This window comes from Plectropomus leopardus, chromosome 12 (assembly GCF_008729295.1).
Source record: "Plectropomus leopardus isolate mb chromosome 12, YSFRI_Pleo_2.0, whole genome shotgun sequence".
NCBI lineage: Eukaryota > Metazoa > Chordata > Actinopteri > Perciformes > Serranidae > Plectropomus > Plectropomus leopardus.
Window position 1 is genome coordinate 26,807,845 of NC_056474.1, and position 23,069 is coordinate 26,830,913.

General features: G+C 40.7%; 1 protein-coding gene across 1 annotated transcript; it reads left to right on the top strand.

Annotated features, from left to right (window-relative positions):
* The first annotated feature begins 332 nt into the window (after positions 1-332).
* On the top strand, positions 333-22,133 carry tgm1l1 (transglutaminase 1 like 1). The gene is made up of 14 exons (XM_042497584.1): positions 333-516; positions 6,486-6,772; positions 6,913-7,104; positions 10,156-10,407; positions 13,336-13,454; positions 14,817-14,924; positions 15,319-15,496; positions 16,051-16,189; positions 16,842-17,034; positions 17,395-17,548; positions 17,849-18,133; positions 20,261-20,421; positions 20,548-20,684; positions 20,809-22,133. The coding sequence occupies exons 2-14, from the start codon at positions 6,487-6,489 to the stop codon at positions 20,951-20,953; spliced, it is 2,349 nt and encodes a 782-aa protein (XP_042353518.1). The 5' UTR covers positions 333-516; position 6,486; the 3' UTR covers positions 20,954-22,133.
* Positions 22,134-23,069: the final 936 nt, after the last annotated feature.

A 23,069-nucleotide genomic window follows, 5' to 3' on the forward strand; every position in this document is an offset into this window, starting at 1 on the left:
TCAGTCCTCATTCCTCTGACTTACATGTTTTATTGGCTGACATCACATCAGGACACAAACATATCTCCCTGCGCTTCTCTGACTCTCTGCCTCCACTCCCTTCCTGTATTGAAACGTAAGGCTGACTATTGCGTAAAAAAGTTTCTTCCTCAGTCTTCCTCGCCCCGTCTTTTGTGTGTGTGTGTGTGTGTGCGTGCGTGCTGCTCATCATGTCCACACGCGACGTGCGCACTATTACGCAGCGCGCCCAAATCGCAGCGGGACTCCTGGTAGGAGTGGGAAACTTCACCAGTGCGTGCAGGGTAGGGCGGGGTGGGCTGAACCGCGAGGAAGAGGGGGTGTGTGTCGGCTTAAAGTACCGTGCGGTACATTCCAGGACACACATATAAGTATTCTGATCCAAGAACGGAGGGAGGGGAGGAAAAAAAGTTTCCAAAACTTTGACGCAGAGAGATAATTACTGAGGACGAAGCAGAAGATCCATCGCTGATCCAGAGGAGAATCCACACAGATAAAGTAAGATTTCCAGTCACTCTGATTCCAAGTGCGCTTTTTAAAGAGAGATGTTAAGAGAAGTGTAAACTAAAAGCGGTGCGCGCATGACCTAACGGTTTCTTCTTTCAGCCCGGAGAAAGTCTCTCTCTTACAACTGAGGCTTAGGGGATGATCCTCCACAGAGAAGGAGGCTCACATCCCGTAAAGGCAGGAAGAAACGTTTAAGCACATTTACAAAAGGGCAGACCATAAATATGAAGCAATATAAAATCTGATAATAGACCATTCATAAGGTATTTTCTTTTCTTTATTGAACATCATCACCTTTTTTCTCATGAACGTGTCGCAGATCTTGTGGATGTTTCGCCCAACTTGCTGAACTTTAGTTGCAACAGATATCCAGTAATAAGTTGTTTGGTTTCGTGCTATCTAAAAAGAAGTGCATTCTGTTTTTCAAACATCGTTCATGTTCAGTAAAGAGCACAGCCAGTCAGCTGAGGTATTTCAATGCCTACAGCCTTGTTGGTTGATGGCCAACCAGCTGCAGCTGATTCCCTTTTTTATTCTTTCGCAGAACTTGAGGGATGTGCAAGAAAAGGATTTAAAACGTTTTTTTTCTGCATCTGATGGCATTCCAGGCTTTTACTGTGGTTAGACTTTCTTTCAAATTGATTTAATCGGTTAATTTTACATCATGGGATCAACATCAGACAAACGAGCATGGCTATTCAAAGGGATAGTTCAGATTTTTAAAGTTGGTGTTGAATGGGATACCTATCCATCAACAGTATATGACAAACCCAGATCTTCCAGTTTGGAGAAGCAGACAAGAGTCCTATATGGAGGCTATAAGAAATGTGCTGCTATGGGGGGCCAGCAAGAAAATATATTTTATCCACGTAACTAAGGTCCCACCTAAAAAAAACCCCAAAAATCTATATCAGATTAGTTTTATTTAGACTATTTTTTACAGCTTTACAATGATTTCCAATAGGAAAAGGAAGTTGTTATATAGTTGTTTTATGCAAGCATATATATTTCTCTTCAAAGCCAGACTCCACTGAGAAAACACTGATTTAACTTCGCTGAACATAGAAGCTGCTCATCTATTGCTGCCTCCATCAATTTGTTATTTTGTGTCATTATGTGACTTCGGCGTTTAAAAGTGTTAGTTCGGATTCACCAAAACCACATGATAGCACAAACTAACCACCTGATGGAAGCATCAATAGAGCAGCAGCTCAGGTGATTAGCAAGTTAAAATAACTGTTTTTCTTAAAAGAGTCTGGTGGCTTTGAGGAGAGCATAGATGGGGAACTGAAGCCATTCCCAGTTGAAACGTCTGTCTAACGAAAAGGTAAAGCGGTGAAAATACTCTAAATATAGCATACAATAAAAATTATATTGATTTTTTTAGAAGGCTAAAATATGTTTTGTTGCTGACCCCTCCTCCGCAGCAGTTCTTTGCTTAGCCTCTGTGTTAGACTCAAGCTTGCGTTTCCAAACTGGAGGCATGCCGACTGATATTGTGTGTAATTGTATGTAATACATTGACTATTGATAAGTACTTCAACGCAACACCACTTCAGAAATGTCAGACTATCCCTTTAAAAGCTGGCCTTGTTGTTTGGAAACAGTGACTTGAATTTGAAGCGCTTATCTCAGGGGCCGGTGGGCATACCAGAGGTGCCAGCATGCCAACACAAACCGACTGAAGAGAAGTGCAGAGCTGCAGAGAGAGAGAGAGAGAAAGAGGGGGCACAGCATAATGGAAGAAGTGAAACACGTGGTAGTGATAGGCAGAAGGAGAGAAAAAATGAAGAAGTAACACTTGTTTTCAAGCTTGGCCAATGGCCGTATTATAAATTCATTTAAGTTTGTGCATTAAAGTGTGAGAGAAGAGCGAGGCTGCCAAAAATGTAGCTCGTGGAATGGGTTTTCTTGGTTTTAGGGGGTTGAGTGGATGACTCTAATTGGGCAATTTTAGGCCACCTAAGGTGCGGCAGTGAGATAACTTGGCATTATTAAAGCCTGTGAAGACACAAATTACTAACAAAACAGCCTTAAAAGCTTTTGTTCCGTTGTTACATTTAAAAAAGAAGCCATATTTGCAGTAATATTGGGACTTTTATAACTGTATCTTGCATTATATCACCACAAATATTAAGTCACCGATTGTGAGCGCATAGAAAAAGGCACAGAAGCTCCTTTTTACATCTTGAACTCTCTAACTAAAATGTGTTGAATCCTGTCACACTTTTCACTTCATTTCAATGTTCATGTTGCTTCCTTTTGCTAAAATTAGAGATGCAGCAAAAGCAGCACAGAATGGGTCAATGAGCGTGACTTCAGTTTTGGGTGGAGATCATGCTGCAGTGCACACAGCTGCCTCGATCCATTGTTTGTCACAATGATTATGGATTTTTTTTGCCAAATATTTAGAGGATTTGGAAACAGTTGAAGGGAGGGAAATGTCATCTGACCGGCAGATGAACTCAGGAAGTTGAAGGGTTAAAAAATCAGAAGTGGTCATATATCACACACACCCAGATGGAGTACACACACACACGGATTATGATGGTCAGATACTGTGAGGAGCCCCTCCCTACCACCTCTTCCTCAGCTGTTGTTTGACCGTTGACCAGCACCACATAACTTGACTCTCACTGCCCTTTCTTTACTAAATCCAGCGTACTCAACTTGTTTGATAATGCCTGTCGCATGCAAATGTTTAACCATAAAATCAATGGAAAAGTAGCTACACTTTATCATAGACTCTTACTGCTGCTTATTGGCATGAAATAGGTGCTGTAGCTTAGATGACACCTCGCATAACCTGTGCAGCCTCAACGTTTAGCTTTACTTTGCAAAGCAAAACACTTAAGATGAACAAAGACAGCATAATGGGACACATTGCACAAGTAGATGTGCACAGATACTAATTGACCATTTGCCAAACCCCTCGCCCAAACAGCAATTATCATAACCCTAAAAACAGTGTGCACAGTGCTTCAGGTCTACAGAAGCTTGGTAACTTTGTGTTTCCTGCATAGCCAGTATGTCACCCAATGACATTATGCCTTGAGGTTGCAGATTACATAAGGAAATCTAATTACAGGAAGTGACCAGATCGTCTGTTATGTGGGAGCCAAGATGCTCCCATATCAAGAGTTTGTCTAATGTTAGCGGTTCAGTCCGACACTCTAGTAACCTCAGCCATAACTGAGTTACCCACAGTAGCATTACATTTGCCATAGAATCATTGTTTTGTATTGAACATACAGCTTTAAGCCAAGTCTTTTAGAATAAGGGGAGACCGGGGGCGATTGTAACAGATTTTGGTGTCATTACTCAAAAATCTCTGGAAGTATTTGGATAAATATTTGTCATGTTTATGTAACATGTGCTTGTGTTCTACTTGTTGACGGTCATCAAATGTTTTTGCAGGCAATGTTAGAGTTTGATTGAACCACTACAAGTCAGGTATTACATATACCGCCATGGCAGGGGTGTTGGGGGCAAGAATATAGATATAGTCAAATAATTTAATATCCATTGAACAAGTAATTCCAGTTATGCTACAAATCAAAAATGAAAACTTTGGTATGTGTGAGACATTAGTGTGTCAGTTTAAAATATGTAAAATTTAAAAAGCTCAAACCAGGTTTAGTATAGGTATTTCAGTATGTCCTACTGAAATTCAATACTAGGATACTACTACAAACCAAAAATAATTATTAAAAAAATGTGCCAGTATTAACATAGTTCGTTTAGGCAAATTCTGATTCTGAAAAATTGAAAGCAATTAAGACAAGTTTTCCATCTATGGGAATTGAAGCCAGGTCCCCAGATTATATTATAAATATTGATATTTAAAAATGTCAAATGTTACATAACAGAATGGTCATCAAAACTAGACAGATATAAATTCCCGGACTTTAGAAGTGAAATGGGGAAATTACTGTAAATTAAAGAAATATTACTTTCATACCTAAAAAGTAAGTCTTGGTAGAAAAACCTTGACATACAGGCCTATAAGACATCAATTTGTCCATTTGCAAACAGAGAGGGATCATCACAGTAGTAAGTATAATAAGTTTCATGCTTCTATCTCATTTCTGATTGGGGTAAGTGGATATGTATGAAAAAAAAACAGTCAATGGGTAGAAGAAAGATATCCTGCTTCTGCATCTCTGTGTGAAATCTCAGACACTTTCTCTAAAAAAATTGCTAAGAAGTTTGAGGGTACATCCTCCACTATTATCAATGCAAACTGTTGCACTAACATGAAAGGTTTGACATGAATAACGACAACAACTAATGGGGGTGGCACTTAACCAAGTGTGTTTGTAAAAATGAGAATAATTGCCCCAGAAACCAAACATCTGCAATAGACTACATGTGTCTTTAACGATGCATTTGTCCTGTCTGTGCGCTTTACTGCAGCTCATTACACTTTATGGCTGCTTTACAAGAACTAACAAAACTCCAATGGCGCTTTAATGTTAAGGGAAATATAGATTTATTTTTTTTGCATGCAGCGCCACAGCCCTGTGTGGCTTTTGTGTTAAGACAGAGAAGCTGCAGATGGTGAGAAAACAGAAGGAAGACAGAAAGTTCTCCTCCCTCCTCTTTTCTATTCTAGTAAACAGTTGTTGCTTTCACTTTCCAAATATTGACATTTGGTATATGTGAACCCAATTTTAAAATCTCTGGATGAGCAGGAAGGACGGGCTTATCTTCAGTGTGACAAATGGTCTAATTCCGCCGTGATTATTATTGCACCATATGAGGGTGGGGATGTGACAGTGTGATAAATGTCCATATGATCTGCAGTGCTGGACACCTACATCTGCAGACATATACACACACAGACTGCGTTATTCCACAACAGCTGGGGTGAAGCAGATAAAATCCAGCTGCATGTACAGGAGGCATGTTGGATTGCTCAGGGACTGTAGCCGACAAGAACTAAAGGCTGAATACCTCAAAATGCTTTGAGAAAGCCTGACGGCCAAGGAGAGTGAAAGTGTGGAATGTGGCAATTGTGGGAAAAAAGCATAAGAAAAAGTGCTTTGGCTGTTTAATGATGGCGAGATAAAAGAAAATGAGATGAAATTGGGGATTTTTTTAACGCAGATTGTTATGAATACAAAGTTGGTGGAGTGAAATGTAGTGTAGCACACTGCCAATGACCTCTACAGTTTGCACATTACATCTGCTGTACAATGTTGTTGAGCTTCAACATCCTCTTACTGTAGTCTAGTTGTTGCACTGAAGCTTGGTTTTGTAGTCACACTCAAAGATTTCTGCTCTTAATTTAGATGACTAGAATTTTTTTGTGGCTCTCATTAAAAAAACACATAATTTAGGAATTCAACAGCAGCATCTTGTTGCCGAAACAATGCACCCAATATTCTGGAAAAACCACAAAGCAGTCAGCACTTTCCTTTGTAGGCTCCAATAAAACTGTTTACAGCAAGGTCTGAGGATTACTCAGAAGTATTTAAAAAACTGGGTCAGATTAAAACCAAACTATTTGTACTGATAGATACCACTTGTGAGGTGGTTCACAGCCTTGGGGATGAGACACCCAAATGGGTCCCAAAGTAAACTTGAGTGGTCGTAGAATGATTAAAATGAGGATCATCAAAACAAATCTGATAGCAACCCAAACTTATGTGTTTTGTACTTTTATTTTTCAGATTTTTTTCTTAACTATGATGATAATCGATCTGTCGACTCATTCAGAGTTGATCAAATCTGATTGTTGAATGAGAGGAGCAGCTGATACAAATGCATGCAAACTCTAAGCCCCAGTGCAACAAACAGTTAAGCTTCATTTTAACTGCGCCTGGCGTTCCGCTGCTCCATCTGTGCCCAGAGTATCCTCTGTGCAATGAATAACTGCTTGCGAATGTGTGGGAAACCCTGGTATCTCCAATTTTATTCTTGAAATTGTAATAGCATTTTTCTTTAATATCTCCTAGAATGCCAGGCGAGCGGTTAGCAGTACGAGGCATCTCAGAGTTGGGGCGTTTCCCTGGAGCAGCCCCACCCACCAGAGTGGAGCTGACCATTCACAAAGAGGGGGAGAAGAAACAGGAGGAGGGTGGCTGTCGTCGCTGGTTCAGGAAGATGTGTCCGTGCTGCTGTAAGCGCCAGAACAGCACCTCCTATGATGTAACAGATAAAGTGGAATTTGTGAAACCCCCAGTTCCTTCCCCAGAGCCCATCAAGCCAAAGCATGAGAATGGAGAGACAAAGGAGATGGAAGGTATTGGACTGACTTTTTGGGTAAATTGTGGTATGAAATTGTAAGGTTTAGTTCAACCCTCTGGGCTGTTTTTGCATGTGGCAAAGGTGTCCCGTACAGTGATACAAAGACATATTTCTCATTAAATGTTCCTCTCTCAGAAATTAAGTTGTCGGTGGTTTCTGTGGAACTGCTGAGCTCCAAGACGGGTCAGAACAGACAGGAGCACCACACCGACTTGTATCATGGGGACGAGATGATCATCCGCCGAGGACAGACCTTCCAAATGGAAATGGAGTTCAACAGGCCCTTCAATGCTGACAATGACAAGATGCATCTGGACCTGAAAACAGGTGTGTCATCATACCTTACAAAATAATCTATAATGTTTGATCATTAACATTTGTAGAGGTGTTTGAGACTAAGTGCTTAGCCCAAAGTGTGTGGCAGGAAAACAGGGATTTAAAACTGACACAACTGCACTTTCATTGTATGGGGAGTCAGAAGAGACAGATAAAAAAAATGAATAAACAAAGCAGCCAAGCAGCAGAGGCCAATATATACTGACCTTTAGTTCCTAGTATGGGTCAAGCTCCAAAAACTCTCGCTCTTACAATTCCCATAGCATAACTCCTGAGCCTCCCAGCCTGTTTATTAAGGTGGATATCACCAGACCAAGTCATTTCATGTTATCAAGAATTTGAAATTAGCTAAAGACATTAAAACCATTTTTTTCTAGGCTATAAACATATTTCTGCTATAAAGCATTTTAAAATGGGGTATATTGGGACTGACCAAGCAACAACCTCCAAAGCTGAAAAATGAAGCCAATGCAGAAGTGTCAAAAACTGTAGTTCCTCTCATGGCCATTTGAGGCTGGCTCTAAAACAGGTATAATACATACATTTTCTGTTTTCACATGTTCAGTAGTATATCAGTGATGACCAAGCTGATCTGAATGTGTAGATATGGTGGAGTGGTCCTGTAATCAGTAGTTGCTATAAGCTTGTGTGAAACTATATGAACGACTGACTCAAAACAAAGCATGGGAAATGTGGTCAAAATGCCACGCATAGCTCACACATTTAAATCGAGCAGCAGTTCAACCATATCTGGACCACAAGTTTTGGATTCCACCCACCACCCCCCAGTGTTTACAGCTTCCAGACCACAGGACACCGGACACCTCTGGTATTTACAGGCCTCATACTACAGCGATCTACGACACACTTAGGAAAAAATGGAGATTACATCACCACAGAGAGGTGATTTGCTGTCACCTGCTTTTTGAATAGCTACATGGGTAGGGTGGTGGAGAAACAGAATCGACGCACAGAGCTATCTGAGCCATCCACATTCGACAGGCTCCCATTACCTTCGCTTTCACAGTCACATTTGCTGTGAAAGCGTTCTAACAGTTGCACTAAAAGCAGGACTGTGTAGCGTAAGGTGTTATTTTGTTCAACTCGGATACTGAATTCTGAGGCAATTTTCAATGAAGGTGAGGTCAACCAGCAGAAAAGAGAGTGTTTTTCCATTGATTTCCTTTTGAGCAAGTCCTCAGAGGTAAGTGAGGATGTCCTGGCTCGGTTGGATCAAGAACAATGGTTCTTGATAAACTCCATAGGCTAAACGCTCAGGGGGGCACAAAGCAAAGCACTCAGAGAGCATTCCATGAGTCTTAATCAGGCCAGTGGGTTAGAATTAACTTTAAAACTGCCATTTTCCTTACAATGAAACATACAATGAAAGTGCAGTTGTTTTTGTAGTTTCTTAGCCTTCAGCAAAACATCAAGGCATGTATAAGAGTCCATCTAAGCTAACTGTCTTAAGATGAAACACTCACAAAGATGCTTCTGCAGAGATTTGTGGGTAAGTGCAGTGTGGGAGGTTTTCCAGAGCAGAAATTTTGTTTACTCAGACAAACTATGCACAGCCAGGCGAGGGGCTGTGATACATACGTGGTTTAGTTTGCTATGCTTGTGTCATCCACTGTGGGAACAGACTAACAATTACTGAGATGGGATTATTCAAGTTTACACTGTTCCCAGCTTCATGTTGCAAGAGGTCGTCCCACTGCCACTTCCAACTTTATTTAATTCAACTTTTCAAGGAGAGCTGAGAATCTGAAAGCACTTTACCAAGCCGCAGGACATGAACTTTCACTCTGTCATTGAAAGCCAAAATGTTTGTCAAAGATGCTTTTGACTGCACCAATATAAAATGTACAAGTTGATGTGCATATAGGCCACACACACAAAAAGCCTACTCTGGAGCATATTGTAGCATGCTAACTGGTTATGCTAATGGGTGTTTTTCATCTTGTTCACACAAACATCAGTTGTGTTGTTCTGTCCTGAAAGGTTATTCATTTCATATACAGGAATGTGTTTCTGAATCACAGACATGCTAGATTCTTTGTACTTTAGCTTCATTTGTTAATCATTTTTCATAAATGTTTTTGTTATGTATTTTGTTAGCTCTAGTGTTTCACATCAAGTTAGTTGCATACAGTTAACCTTAATATCAACATTTTGGGAACTATGTGTTTTTGGTTTCCTGCCAAGAGTTCTGCCTCTTACTTGTGAAGCTGGCTAAGCTTAGCACAGAAGCAGGGTGAAAAAGCTAGCTTGAGTCTGCCTTAGAAAAGTCACTATAGTACTTCCATTTTTCATATAGAAAAGATGTAAAAACTTTTGGACAGTCATGCTAGCTCCCCCCTCCCTGTTACAAATACAAAATATTTTTGCTGGGTATTTTTTAGCAAACACATTTTAATAGCTTTAGTGGTTTTTAGCAACAGTTGTGTAAAGATAACCTTAATCTCAATATTTATATGAAAATATGCTAATTGTGTTTCCCACCAAGAGTTCTGTCCATTACATGCAAAGATAGATTAGCTTAGCACAATGGAAGCAGGGGGAAACAGTTAGCCTGACTCTGCCTAGAAAAGTTTCTACGGCACTTAAGTTTTTATACAAACTAAAGAAACGTGATGCAACTTATTCATCATGAGCTGCAGAGGTGCTGGTCGTCATAATTTATTTACTTTGGACAGAGCCAAACTAGCTCCCCTCTGTTTACAGTTTTATGCTAAATTAAGCAGAGGTCCCAAGGCTGACATTTCATATTTAATGAGATATGAATATGACAATATGTGAGAGTTGTATCAATCTTCATATCTAACTTTTCATGAGTGAATAAGTGTATTCCCCAAAATGTCCAACTATTTTAATTGTGTAAAATTTTGCACATAAATTTAAAGACCACATTGCACAGTCTCAGCAAAAAGCATTGCATAAAATGTATTGTTATACATCAGGTTTTTGGTTAAAATTTGGCTAAAATTCTTGTGTTTCCTTTTTGTATGTGGTGCAACATGACTCATAACCTGTGTGGTGTAGGTCCCCTGCCCATGGTGTCCAAAGGCACTCATGTCATCATCCCACTGGTGAATAACCTCGAGGATGAACGCTGGGAAGCCAAGATTGTCGAGCAAAACGGCAACAAGATCAAGCTGTCCGTCAACTCGCCAGCCAGTGCTGTGATTGGCCTGTATGGACTCACGGTGACAACTAGCAATCTGAGGGGCGAGGGGGCAACTACCCACAACTCCAGCAAGAACATCGTCATGCTCTTCAACCCTTGGTGTGAAGGTAAGGTTGACAGGGGGTGCGAACAGGCCTCAAGGTTTAGCTCCAGGGTAGGAATGTGAAACAGAGAGGAAAGAAGAAGAGTAATAGATGATAAGAGCAGAAAAATGAGGAAAGAAAAGACAGACAACGTTACATAACGTGTCTGGAATTATTATCAGGCTTACTGTTAGGTTTGAGGCAGAATATCTTCAAAGAGTCAATATTTTTTTTTGCTGTAGAACTGTCTGATACAGACCAATTACCAGGGAAAATTTTCCCAAACATAGCAGCTGTATTACGAATAGCATCAGCATTCTGATAGCAAGCACTGGCACAAAGTAAGTGTCTGTATTAATCTCTGAGAGGAGTCACACATGGGTGAGAAAGGCTCAACTCAATCCATGAGCATGTTGCTGTCCATCAAATAGCTACAGCGTGACCCCATGTGTGTAACTATGAAACTCTACTGGCTTTGATTCAAGACCGCTGGTACTCTTGGTTATGCCACTTAAGCACCATGCTGAAACCATGTTTGGGACCAAAACAGTTTGCAACAGACCTTGAATGGCCTCATTTGGGAAATGTTTTTACATACAGATAGGATTTTTTGACTTTGTATAAATTGAGCATTTTTGTGGGGTCCACTAGTCTGCTCTTATTGTTAAAATGTTCATAGATAAAGGAGATCATTTATAAAAGCATTCTTATTTTTCTCTTATTTAGTTAAGATGGATTAAAGGTCCAGTGTGTAGGATTGGGTATCAATTGGCAGAAATGAAATTATAATGAAAGCATGTTACCTGTATATGAAACCTGAAAATAAGAATGGTGTTGTTATTATCTTAGAATGAGCCGTTTATAATATAAATGGTCTCTGTCATCTGTGGAGATTGACATGTAATGCTGCCATGTTTCTTTAGCCCAGAATGGACAAATCAAATGCCAGTTCTAGATGGAGCGATTCATGTTTTTGTGTCATATGTCTTAAAAATACATATTTTTAACATGAAACTGCCTTTTTTCAATTTTTACCCACTGATCTGATCCTTTTGTTTTTGGAGAGGAAGAGACTTATGAAAATAATTTGCTACTAAACACCCCTAAATCTTACACACTGTTCCTTTGTTTTTAGTCACTCAGAGGTAGAAACAAATTCTTATCACTACTGACATATTATCACCTTATGGCTCACATGTTAGCAGAATGTTGCCTATTTAGACACCCAGAAGAGCAACATGAGTCTTCATTCAGGAGAGCTTCTTGCCACCTGTTAGTTTTCATATTCACTCTCCTTTTAGCTCTGATGTCTGTTTCACAAAGATAGATCTTGACTCGGATGAAAATGATAGTCAGACTTCAACAAAATGTCTAAATAAGTACGTTTTTGTCACAACACCGTGAGTCAGGATGACGTTATCAGCACTAACGGTTGTATGAGTGCTTTGCAGAGCAAGGGCGATTAGCAAGCCAGTGGGATACACACACATGGACTCATATGAACTTACCCTATGAGCATGCATCACTGGACAGTCTAATACAATAACAAACAGAGAGGCTCAGATTGCAACATGCATAGGTAGCGTGACTTCATTCTCTCCTCAGGACACCATTACTCCACTTTATACATAACAGGTAGCTGTTAAGTAATGCTGTCATACACAGAAGCTTTAATGTAGCCTTCGGAAATGAGCTCATTGTCTTTTCTGCTGAGTTTCTTTCAGTTTGCTGAGCTCTGCAAACTATCCGCACAGGATATTTGACAAAAAAAAAGTGTATTTGCAATACAGCAAAACAAAACAAAAAAAAAACTGGACTTGATAAAAAAGACAGTCTGTCTTTCATTATGGTGTGGCTGCTTTTGGCAGCAAGCCCAATCTCCTTTTCCCTCTTTCAATCTCTTCTTCCTGAGACCAATCTCTCCCTCACGCTCATAAAATTCAAAATCCTACAATTACTGTATAAAAACGCCATGGGGCGAGCTCACAGTAATCCTGCAGCTGGTGACAACCTGTCCCCTCCCTTGCTTTTACTGCCTCCATGTGTATTTCCTGCTTTAATATGCCTTTCCCACCCAGTCCTGCTGCCTCCTTGCTATCTGCTGACCCTAACCTCACTCTGTTGCTCTGTTTTCTGGCCTCCTCCTTTCCTCATATCCTCCTGTGTCTGTGTTTGCATTTCTCCCTACATTGCAGGAATATTCAGCAAGAAGAAGTGAAAACCAAAATTATCACAGCTGCCAGAATCTGTCAGCCTCAGCCTCTACTCTCTCCTGTAAAATCTCAAGACACTCTGTTATGCTCCACTCCCCCTCACTCCCTCCTCTCCTTTCCCTCCCAAGCATAACTTCCTCTCTTTCTCTCACTTTTCCCTCATGACTTTGTTAAACCTCTTCCTTTCACTTGATTTTTCTCATGTCCATCTTGAATACTCTTTTTTTTTGTCACGTTCCTCCTCCCCACCCACTGGTACTCATGGCAGCAACAGCGAGAGATAAAAGCAGTGTTAAAACAAAGAAACAGACTTGTGAGGTTCATGTCAGGGGTGCACGCCCAAGTCTGCAAGCCTGATGTCTCTAAGAACAGACTGTTTCCCATAAATGAGTGTGGGCCCCACTGCAAGGTCCGTGGAATCATTGTGTTTCCTAACCATTTCCTCGCCTTGGGGATTCTTTGACATCATTTGTGAATAGAAATCACATTCTTGTATGGTTTAGTCACCAAAGAGGTAATTAAAACTTGGATTCTGGGAAAAGTTTTTCAGCCAGAAAACAAACCAAAATTTTGACTAGAGGCAAAATCATTAACATAAATCAAAACAAAAGGCAAAAAGTTTTTTTCCTTGTATTTCCTGTCAAGGTTCATATAGTATGGAAAAGTAAGGAAACTTGTTGTATGCAATGTTCTCTTGATGTTAGTATTGCTAAAATATAATGTTGTCATGTCTTTCCAGAGGACACGGTGTTTCTGGATGACGAGGAGGAGAGGAAGGAGTACATCCTGAATGACACTGGGAGGATTTACTACGGCACAGAGAAACAAATAGGTGCCCGCACATGGAATTATGGACAGGTACGGATGACGAAAAAATCAAGATGTGACTGAAAAGTGCTTAACGCTTGTGGCTTTGAGTAACCATTACATCATTAGGCAGGTTTTCCATTAACCCCACACAAATTGAAATTGCAAATATAAATACGCCTAATGGAAAAAATCCCATTTATCGCAAAAAATGTCTTATGCTCTCATGAGGTGGTATTTCAGGCGATCTGAAAAAGCCATATTTAGCAAAACTGCAATGGAAACACTTTTTTGGCTTCGATAGTTCACATGATGCTATGGCTGTGCGCTTGTCGGTAGGAACTGGCTCCCCCTGGCATGATGCAGCAGGCGCTACAAGAGGTGTTAATGCATCCCATAACTCTTCAAAAGTTGAGTGGATCATCTGGAAATTTTGCATCCACAATTCCTCTGTCAAATTGTGGACTTTCACCTCCCAGAAATCCTTCATATGTGGCCGCTCCGACATATAAGGGGCTTGTCTTTCTATTATTGCATACATAACACACCTACTTCACCTTCAATCAGAGACAATGACAGCTGGTGCGGTGGCTACAAAAGAAATAAACCTGCTAATGTTTTGAACATCCTTCGCCATACCTCTTGGAATGTTATTGTGAGAGGAGAAGTCACATAACATCACGAGAGAGCCAGTTGCCCAAATCTGTAATAGAAACCCGCCTGTTAGAGATGTAAATCTTTAAAACAGGGTTACAAATATAGCTTAATTTTGGAAAATGCTAAGCATGTAGTTTTGATTGAATGTTATTCAAAGAGAGGCAAACAATGTGTTTGTTTAGAACTATTTTAAATTGCGGATTAATACACATTGGTACACTAGTGAGTATTTCCAGCAGCAAGACGGTGTATGAGCAGTTGACACAAACACACTGCAGTGCAGAGGTTAGGACTCAAGTCAAATAACTTTGACTTGAGTCTGAATGGAGTCACACATTTGAGGACTTTAGACTTATAGTTCTTTCAAAGTGAAGATCTGTTGTGCAAACATTAATGTAATGTTATAGTTGGTACCAGTCTATTCTTCTTTCAGTCTGTTATTAATTATTAGTGGCACAAGTTATTCATCCGTAGCCTTATCAATCTTACACCATCTGTCATCTGTAACTTCAATTTGTGCAAAAAGAACAGCGACATCCTGGTTTGTGCTACAAAGCCATCCACAAATGAATAATACTGTAAAGCACAGAAGCTAATAGATTATTTCTCATTTGTTGTAGTTATCGTTTATTATTGCTTTATATTAAGACATGTCTTTAAATTTTGCAATATTTTTCAACCCAGTAATAAGATTCAAATCCCCATGTAAATGAAAGATTTCCTTTGCTGATGATTTGTATTTTTTTTTGGCTGTAGTTTCATGAGGGGATCTTGGAAGCCTGCCTGTTTGTCCTGGAGAAGAGTGACATGCCTCCATCTGGTCGCGGCGATCCTGTCAATGTGGTTAGAGTCATATCTGCCATGGTGAGTTCAGAGTTATATTAATATCCCGCTATCTCAGGATATTAGAAATACCGAGATCATGACTCCAAGTCCCCTAATGCTCATATTTTATTTATTCAGGTAACTTTTCAATTTAGCTAGAGTGAATTTTGTATCAAAACATGAAATTCTAATTCAAAGCCTTCTGCACACCGCCAGGAATACCAATATAGTGGGAAAAAAAACATAATTTTCGTCGGAAAGATTGTAGCTACTGTCAGGTTACAAAACTCCAATTTCCAGGAGCAACACAGAGGACAGGACCTCAGTGTCTTCATTATATGCCGCTAATCATATTCTGCTGCTAAAATTAGAATTTTAATTTGTAAATGAGAGCAGCCACTCATAAGTTACTGTGTCTTCATCCTCTTTTCAGATTAATGCTCAGGATGACTTTGGGGTTCTGGTTGGGAACTGGTCTGGGAATTACGCTGATGGAGTTTCTCCTGCGGCATGGAGCAGCAGCGTGGAGATCCTGAGGAAGTACCACTCCTCCTATGGGACGCCTGTGTCGTATGGACAGTGTTGGGTCTTCTCTGGGATCACCACAACTGGTGAGAAAAATGAAACACAGAGAGCATGTGATGGTGTGTGTGAGAGAAAAATGTGCATTCATGGAGACATGTTGGCTCAGAAGGTGGAAATCTACACTCTATGATAGCGTGTGTATTTAAACGCTACAGAAGATACCCAGTAGTGTTTGATTTTTTTTCCCTGTGTTCATGTGAGTTTGATTAACAGTCAAGTGATCCTAATCAAGGCTTCCTGTCTATCAGGCCCTTTTCATTAGCTCTCACTGCTCTGTACCAGAATTGTTCATGTGACCCTAACGTGGTAGCTAGCTGACCTTAGCACCTGATAGTAAGTCGTAGCTCATGCACACCCTAAATACCTCACACTGACATTCTCATCATACCTCCTTTTTTTTTTACCACCTATAGAGCCACATGTGTTGCTTTCAGTCAGACAGGATAATAAAGTCACATGCAACCATGCAAATACCATCAAAGCAGCAATGTTCATTATGCTTAAGTGTTAGCATTTGGGAAAATAATTCAGTTTCCAAAGGACCTTGTTAATAGACTTTCAATTCTATTTTTATTCCCAGTGCTGCGGTGTCTTGGCATCCCCGCCCGCAGCGTGACCAACTTCCAGTCTGCTCATGACACTGATGTATCCCTCACCACAGACGTCTACTTCGATGAGAACTTGGAGCCGATCGACTACCTCAATAGTGACTCTGTGTGGTAAGATGTGTAACTTTACATGGCCAGGGCAACATGTTAGGAAAATAAGCCTGCTGCTAAATCCATACCTTAGGAATGTGTCGTATATTTAGATCTGCACCGAAAGCAGTCTCCTTTAACTTGAAACCTCAGAGACGTCATGCTTGTTTGATTACTTGTAACTCCTCTCAGACTGTGGAGGCTAATCTGGTATCTACCTGCTAGCCGGTAGTACCATGTCCTTAAAGCGTCCTTAGAATGATGGGTGCTACTTCTTGTTTAACCCTATGTAGCTACACCGGCCCAAAGAATTAATAGGCACACTGATGTTTTCTGAAGACTTATCTCCCCCTCGCCACAAACACTGTCAAACACCATAAAAACTACAGGAGGTGGTTAGCTTACCTTATTTTAACTAGCTTGGCTTGGTCCATAGCCAACAAAATCCAGCCACCAGGATATCTGAAGCTCACTAATCAACATTTAATATTTCTAACAAAAACCAAAGTGAAAAATGTGGAGAAAGACTAGCTAGATTTTTCCTTTTATTTGTTATCAGCCTTTATGCTAAGCTACGCTATCGGACTATTGGCAAAACAGAGGACATTTATCCAAAATGTCAAATTACTCCTCTAAATGCGATCTCGGATTAACAAAATGTATTGCTATTCAGGAATTTCCACGTATGGAATGACTGCTGGATGGCGAGACCTGACCTGCCCCCTGGCAATGGAGGCTGGCAGGCTGTTGACTCTACTCCCCAGGAAACGAGCCAAGGCACCTTCCGTTGTGGCCCTGCCTCGGTCAACGCCATCCGCTCTGGCCAGGTCTACCTCAAACACGACACACCGTTTGTCTTTGCTGAGGTGAGTGCTACATATCGAAAAGAAAGTGGGCGTTGTTCTTTATTTTTCCAAGTTCATTTCAAGGTCAAGGTAAACTTTTGGTGCATTACCAAAGTGAGAAGAAACTGATCAAACTAAATTACAGGTATACAGGGTTAAAAAAAAGTGGTCTTGCCTGTTACAGGGACTACACATAGGTCCCTGATTCTCGCTAGATGTAGAACAGACGTGTTATTTACAGAGAAACAACAAAGAGGAATTTCTTCCTTATCCACCAGAACAAAGATAAATAATGAACAAAAAAGATGCATACTTTGATTCAACCTCATTATCAGTATGAAAGGCAAACGTCTCATGTACTTGTTGGTGCTTGTCTTTTAGGTCAACAGTGATAAGATCTACTGGCAGAGGAACCTGGACGGTACGTTCAGCCAGTTCCACAGTGAGAAGAAAGCTGTCGGCCACTGCATCAGCACTAAAGCAGTGGGCTCTGATGAGCGGGCAGACATCACACACCTGTACAAACACCAAGAAGGTACTGGCATGCATACCGCACTTTTCTAATAGCATTTCTTCCCAGATTGATGTTCCAAAACTAGAATTATTTCTACACTACCTGGAACAATCTGATTTAATACTTGCTTGCTGCATAGATCATTTCACTGTACGAAGATTCCCCTCATCTGCCCTCTCAACTGATCACCTGCTTCTCTCATATTAAAATATGATGTTTGCTTAGTTTGAAGGGCCGATGCCATATCTCTCCTATCTGTCAATAAATTCTAAAACACCAGACAGAATGAGGTGCACTCACATCCCCCTCCCTCTGTATCAGATTCAGAAGAGGAGCGCATCGCTGTGGAGACTGCCAGTCGCTATGGCAGCAAGCCAGATGTCTATTCCACGCCCATGGCAGAGGATGTGAGCGTGGAGGTGAGGATGGATGGCGAGGGGCCCAGGATGGGTGCTGACGCCCAGCTAAGCATTGTGGTGAAGAACCTGAGCTCGCAGCCACGTCGGACCACTCTGCACAGCCAGGTTTCTGTCATGTACTACACTGGTGTGCTGAAGGGAACCATCAAGAAGGAGGAGATGCCTGTGGAGCTTTTGCCCAATGAAGGTTAGCTCTCAAATGAGTTTTAAAGCTGCTATAATCCATATTAAACTTTTCCTTCTGTAGCGTTCAAAGTGGCATTATTTTTTGGCAACGTTGGCACAAATACAACCGGATCTTATATTTTCCTGAAAGTCCATCAACTACCATCATTTTTGCAGTTACCTTGATTGATTCACTGTCTGCCATTTACACTATTGGGATAGCAGCTGCAAAGAAATAAAACTGATACTGATACTTTGGCAAGTCGGGTATTGCTACAGATAGCTACCAGAGAAAACAAAAGCATTATCCTCTTGCTGTTTTTGCACAATGGTTGACACACTTGCTTTGTGCCATAAATTGAGCCTTTATTTTCCCGATTTCCAGATTGTACCCAGTGGCGGAAATATTTGCATAGTGAAAGTAAGCTTTATGAGGAACCACTCTAAACCCTGATCATGTCAATATTCTTTAGACGTAACATTGTGCAATCAACTTTAAAAAACTTCTCTATTCACACTTGAATGGCCACATGTATGTGAAAGAGGTCGCTATTAGAGATATTTTCTCAAACTCAGAGAACTAAAAGAGTTATATGTTATAAGTTAAGTATATAAATTATATGAAAATAGATGCAAATTTTGTATGTATGGTAACTATGAAGCCAGCAGCCAGTTAGCTTAGCTTAGCCTGTCCATACAAAGCTCAAATTGTAAAAACAGCAGGTTGTGGTTTCATTTAGGAGCTGTTTCATGGAGCCGTGACTTCTGGGATGTTCTGCGATTTTTTTTCCCCATGACATCGAAGGCATGACCCGCCTTACTGGCTTATCCCTTCTTACCCTAACCAGTCTCACTCCTCATGCCTGAACCTAAACAAGCCAACCAACGAAGGCAATGAGTACTTGCCACTCATCGGGAGGGTATGGCGCGTCATGTCTTCACCATAGTAAGAAAACAGGTTGACACCTAGCAAAGTCCAATAATCTATTTGGGAGAATGTGTATTTTTGAAGCAATGGGCTCTCAGTGCAATGGCCTGTTACGTCAGCACTAAATTTAGTTTGGGACCCAAAAGCCAACTCAGAGACTGAAGAAGAGTAATTGGATGGTTTTATTGATAACTGAAGATTGGTAAGTGTAGGCAGGCAGAGCTTGACTGGCAGTGTGGAGATTACAGCAGGCTGGGGGAGCTAAGGGGGGCAGGCAGGCTGGCAGACATGACTTGAAGTGGAGACACAGGATCCTTTGTTCAGGGTTTTAGCAAGACAGTCCTGGACATGGCAAGGTTTCTGAGAATGAGGAAAGAGAGAGTAGATCACAGTTCACTATATCGTGCTGCTGAAGCACAAAGATAAAGCTTGGCATTAACTTGGTTCGGCCGATGACTATACCACATGTGGCGATGGGATAATCTGGCACTGAGTGGAAGAAAGCCTGGAGTTCCTGTCGGACTGGTGATGAGCAAATCAGCTCCAGCTGTGCAGCAGTGTCAGGAGGGCAGTGTGAAGCCACGCCTCCTTGTAATAGACAAGACAGAAACACACACACCTGACAGACAGGGGAAGACACTAGAAAAACATGAAATGGAAGACACATAAAGAAGCGGGCTGACGAGACTAATGATGTCACAGCCTGTAGGGTGACGTTGCCGTTAGTTTTCAAAGTTAACAGGACGGTTGGACAACCCTGCTGAAAAAACCTGCTAAAAAACAGCTTATGCTGGTAGCTGGTTTTAGTTGGTTTTAGATGGCCCTGTTGCTTTTCATACTTCTCCCCTCATGACACTGTTCTCCATACTCAAGGACATTGATTTGGTTTTATTTGTTCAGGATCTTTAATGGATAAACCAGCTAAAGTGACCATCACAAGCTGGAATGACCAGCTAAACCATCAAAAACGATGTGAACACAAACCTTAAGCTGGTCGAACAATTTGGTGAACCGCCTTTACCATTTTAAGCTGGTCAAGCTGGGGTTTTTCAGTAGGGAAATGACATTTTCAGAGTATTGGGGTTTTGGAATAATGAGCCCTCTGAACATTAGGCCAGGCTCTTTGTTTTTTTTACCGTTTACAGTCTTTATGCTAAGCTAATTAGCCAGTTATGAAAAAGAAAGTCACCAGATCCTTTTCCTCACTTCTGTACCACACAGAAAAGACCATTGAGTGGATGCTGCCTTACCAACAGTATCAAAACCAGCTGGTGGATCAGGCAGCCCTGATGCTGACCCTGTCTGGAAGAGTCAGTGAGACCAAGCAAGTACTAGCCAACCAGACCACGTTCAGGCTCCGCACACCTGACCTCAACATCACGGTAGGTTTGTCATTCACTGCACATAGTAGAGTACAACATTATTCACTCTAGATTCTGGAGCAAAGGAATATCATATGAAAGGTTTGGTTCATCCCTCATGGCTCATCTTGAATTATCTTCTCACAGCCTTTGGGGGAGGCCGTGGTCGGTAAGGAGATGGCCGCCAAGATTACCTTCACCAACCCGCTGCCACGTATGCTAAAGGGCGTGGTGTTCAGAGTGGAGGGCCTGGGCCTGCAGAAGGGCCATGAAGTGGTTGTGGGGTAAGAACAAGAGACATTGTCCTCTCTTTTGCCTCCTTATCTCTTTCACCACACGTTTTCCTCAACATTTCCTCCTCTTAGGCCCTGAGACTAATATTCATCTTTTGTTTTTTTTCTCTCTCAGTGACGTAGGTAGTCACTCCACGGTGACACTGACAGAGCACTTCATCCCTACCCAGCCTGGACCCAGGAAGCTGGTGGCGTCTCTTGACTGTAAACAGCTCACTCAAGTGCACGGAGTGGCCGATATCGTCGTTCTTGAGAAATGAGAGGCGACATCACTTCCTGTCCTTGTCACTTCTCCCTTATAGAAAATGAACTGAGAGCCTCTGAGTATATGAAAAGGGTGCTAAGTTCCTGTATCTTAAACTATCTTGTTTTATTTTGTACTGAAGCAACATTTTTTGATATTTTTAAAGCTATAAATAGACGATTAGCCACTGTAGCATTATCAGTATTATATTTTTTAAGTTAAAATAATATAAAATTCACACTTCTGCCTTGCTCTGAAATGTCTAAACTGTGGTGAAGTATGCAGCAGGGTTTAAATATGTGCACAGCAAATGAAGTGCTTTATTAACAAGCACTCTTGTATTGAAGTTATTAAACTCAGATTACAGACTGTCCTAACACGAGTGCATTTCAAGACACTGACAAAAGCATGTGAAGATGCAGAAAGTTGGGTCATTTAATGTAAATACTGTATGTGCATTATTTCTATAGCTTGTAATGAGAAGAAAAAGTGTTGTCAGACAAAATGAACCTCACGTTGCTTAAATGAAGGACGGGCACTGTGAGGTGTTTTTAAAAGGGAATGATGTTGAAATTGGCGTTGACATTTTCCAAAAGGGCACATTATTCTAATTTTCCCAAGTCTTTTCTGTCACATTTGACTGAAAAACATGTAATTATTGTTGAAAAGATAAAGTAATTTTTTTTCCCCTACCCAGTACCAATTAACGATGGAGATTTCCAAAAATTGAAATCGACAAGGACATGCCTAAAAGGTTATTTTAATCACCAGATGAATGCAAATATCTTTCTTTATTTTTGAAAACCAACAAGCTGCCATTCATGAAGCTCTCCATTTGCAGAAGGCAAACCAAAAATGTTCCCTTAGGAAGAATTGTACCAGATGTTGTTTTGTGTGTCTTTTGTGTGTGTTTTTACATTATGTGTGTGTATTATAACACTGAAGCCAGCTTTAGAGTACACCATACACCTGCAAAATTGGACTTTTGGTTTCTGCTGTGAATTCCAGCATATCAGACCACAGTGGCCTTAAATCACCTTAGATTTACCTGGTTCTCGTCTGTTTTACTTCAGCACTCAGAGAACAATGTGAAGGATAGTATTTTAATAACATCACACTATTTATCTACCATATCTACCTGGACTGATGTTTCTCTGTATTGTAATGTGATAGTAATAAACCTTACACTGAAATGATGGCCTGACTCATGAATGACTTTCGACTTCTATACATCATCAGACAAGTCTGTACTGGATCGAGGTGAAAGAATGTGAGTGTAATGTAATCCAGAGTTCAGAGAGGAAGCAAGTGGCTTTGTGTACTTTTCCATTTCTGCAATCAACCATTTTTTCACCTGAAAAAAGTGTATGAGGAATGAAAGTGTAGAATAGAATGCGTAGTGACTCATTTCAACTGCGTAGGCTAAGGCATGTGACACACCTTTGTTGCCATTCATGGTTCAAGCTATGGACATATTCCCAAGTACCTGAATATGTGATCGTGATATTTTATCTTTGACCCACATACAGATCTTTTTTTGTGCCTCCGTTGATAGCTGTGGCCAGAGACATTATCCTTTCGGGTAGCCTGTCCATTCAATTGTCCATCTGTCCCATTTTTGGGATATCTCTCAAATGCCTCAAGGGAATTTGTTAAAATTTTGCACAAATGTTCATTTGGATATCAGGATGAAATGGCTTGATTTTGGTGGAATTAGGTCAAAAGTCAAGGTTACTGTGACCTCGCATCCTTCTCATTCTTGTGAATGTGATATCTCAAGAACATCCCTACAGAATTTCTTCAAATTTGGCGCAAATTCTTATTTGGACTCAACAATGAACTGATTTATAATTTAGTAATCATAGGTCAAAGGTCACTGAGACCTTGCGTCTTTTTAATTTCAGTGACCATGATTTCTCACAGAGGTCTTGACATTGAGGGAATTTCCTCAAATTTGACACAAACGTCCTCTTGGACTCAAGAATAAACTGATCAGAATATGGTGGTCCAAGGTCAGAGGTCAAGGTCACTGTGAGCTCATAAAACATGTTTTTGGCTATAAAGAATTTATACATTATATATATGACAAAATTACAGAATTGTCTAATAGGATAAAATTGTTGCGACATCAT

What these genes read in the sequence shown, in the direction of transcription:
- tgm1l1 (XM_042497584.1), top strand. Translation starts at nt 6,487, where the DNA reads ATGCCAGGCGAGCGGTTAGCAGTACGAGGCATCTCAGAGTTGGGGCGT. An exon ending in TTAGAGTCATATCTGCCATG is followed by an intron (nt 14,925 to 15,318) that starts GTGAGTTCAGAG and finishes TCCTCTTTTCAG; the next exon opens with ATTAATGCTCAGGATGACTT. An exon ending in GGCCATGAAGTGGTTGTGGG is followed by an intron (nt 20,685 to 20,808) that starts GTAAGAACAAGA and finishes TTTCTCTCTCAG; the next exon opens with TGACGTAGGTAGTCACTCCA.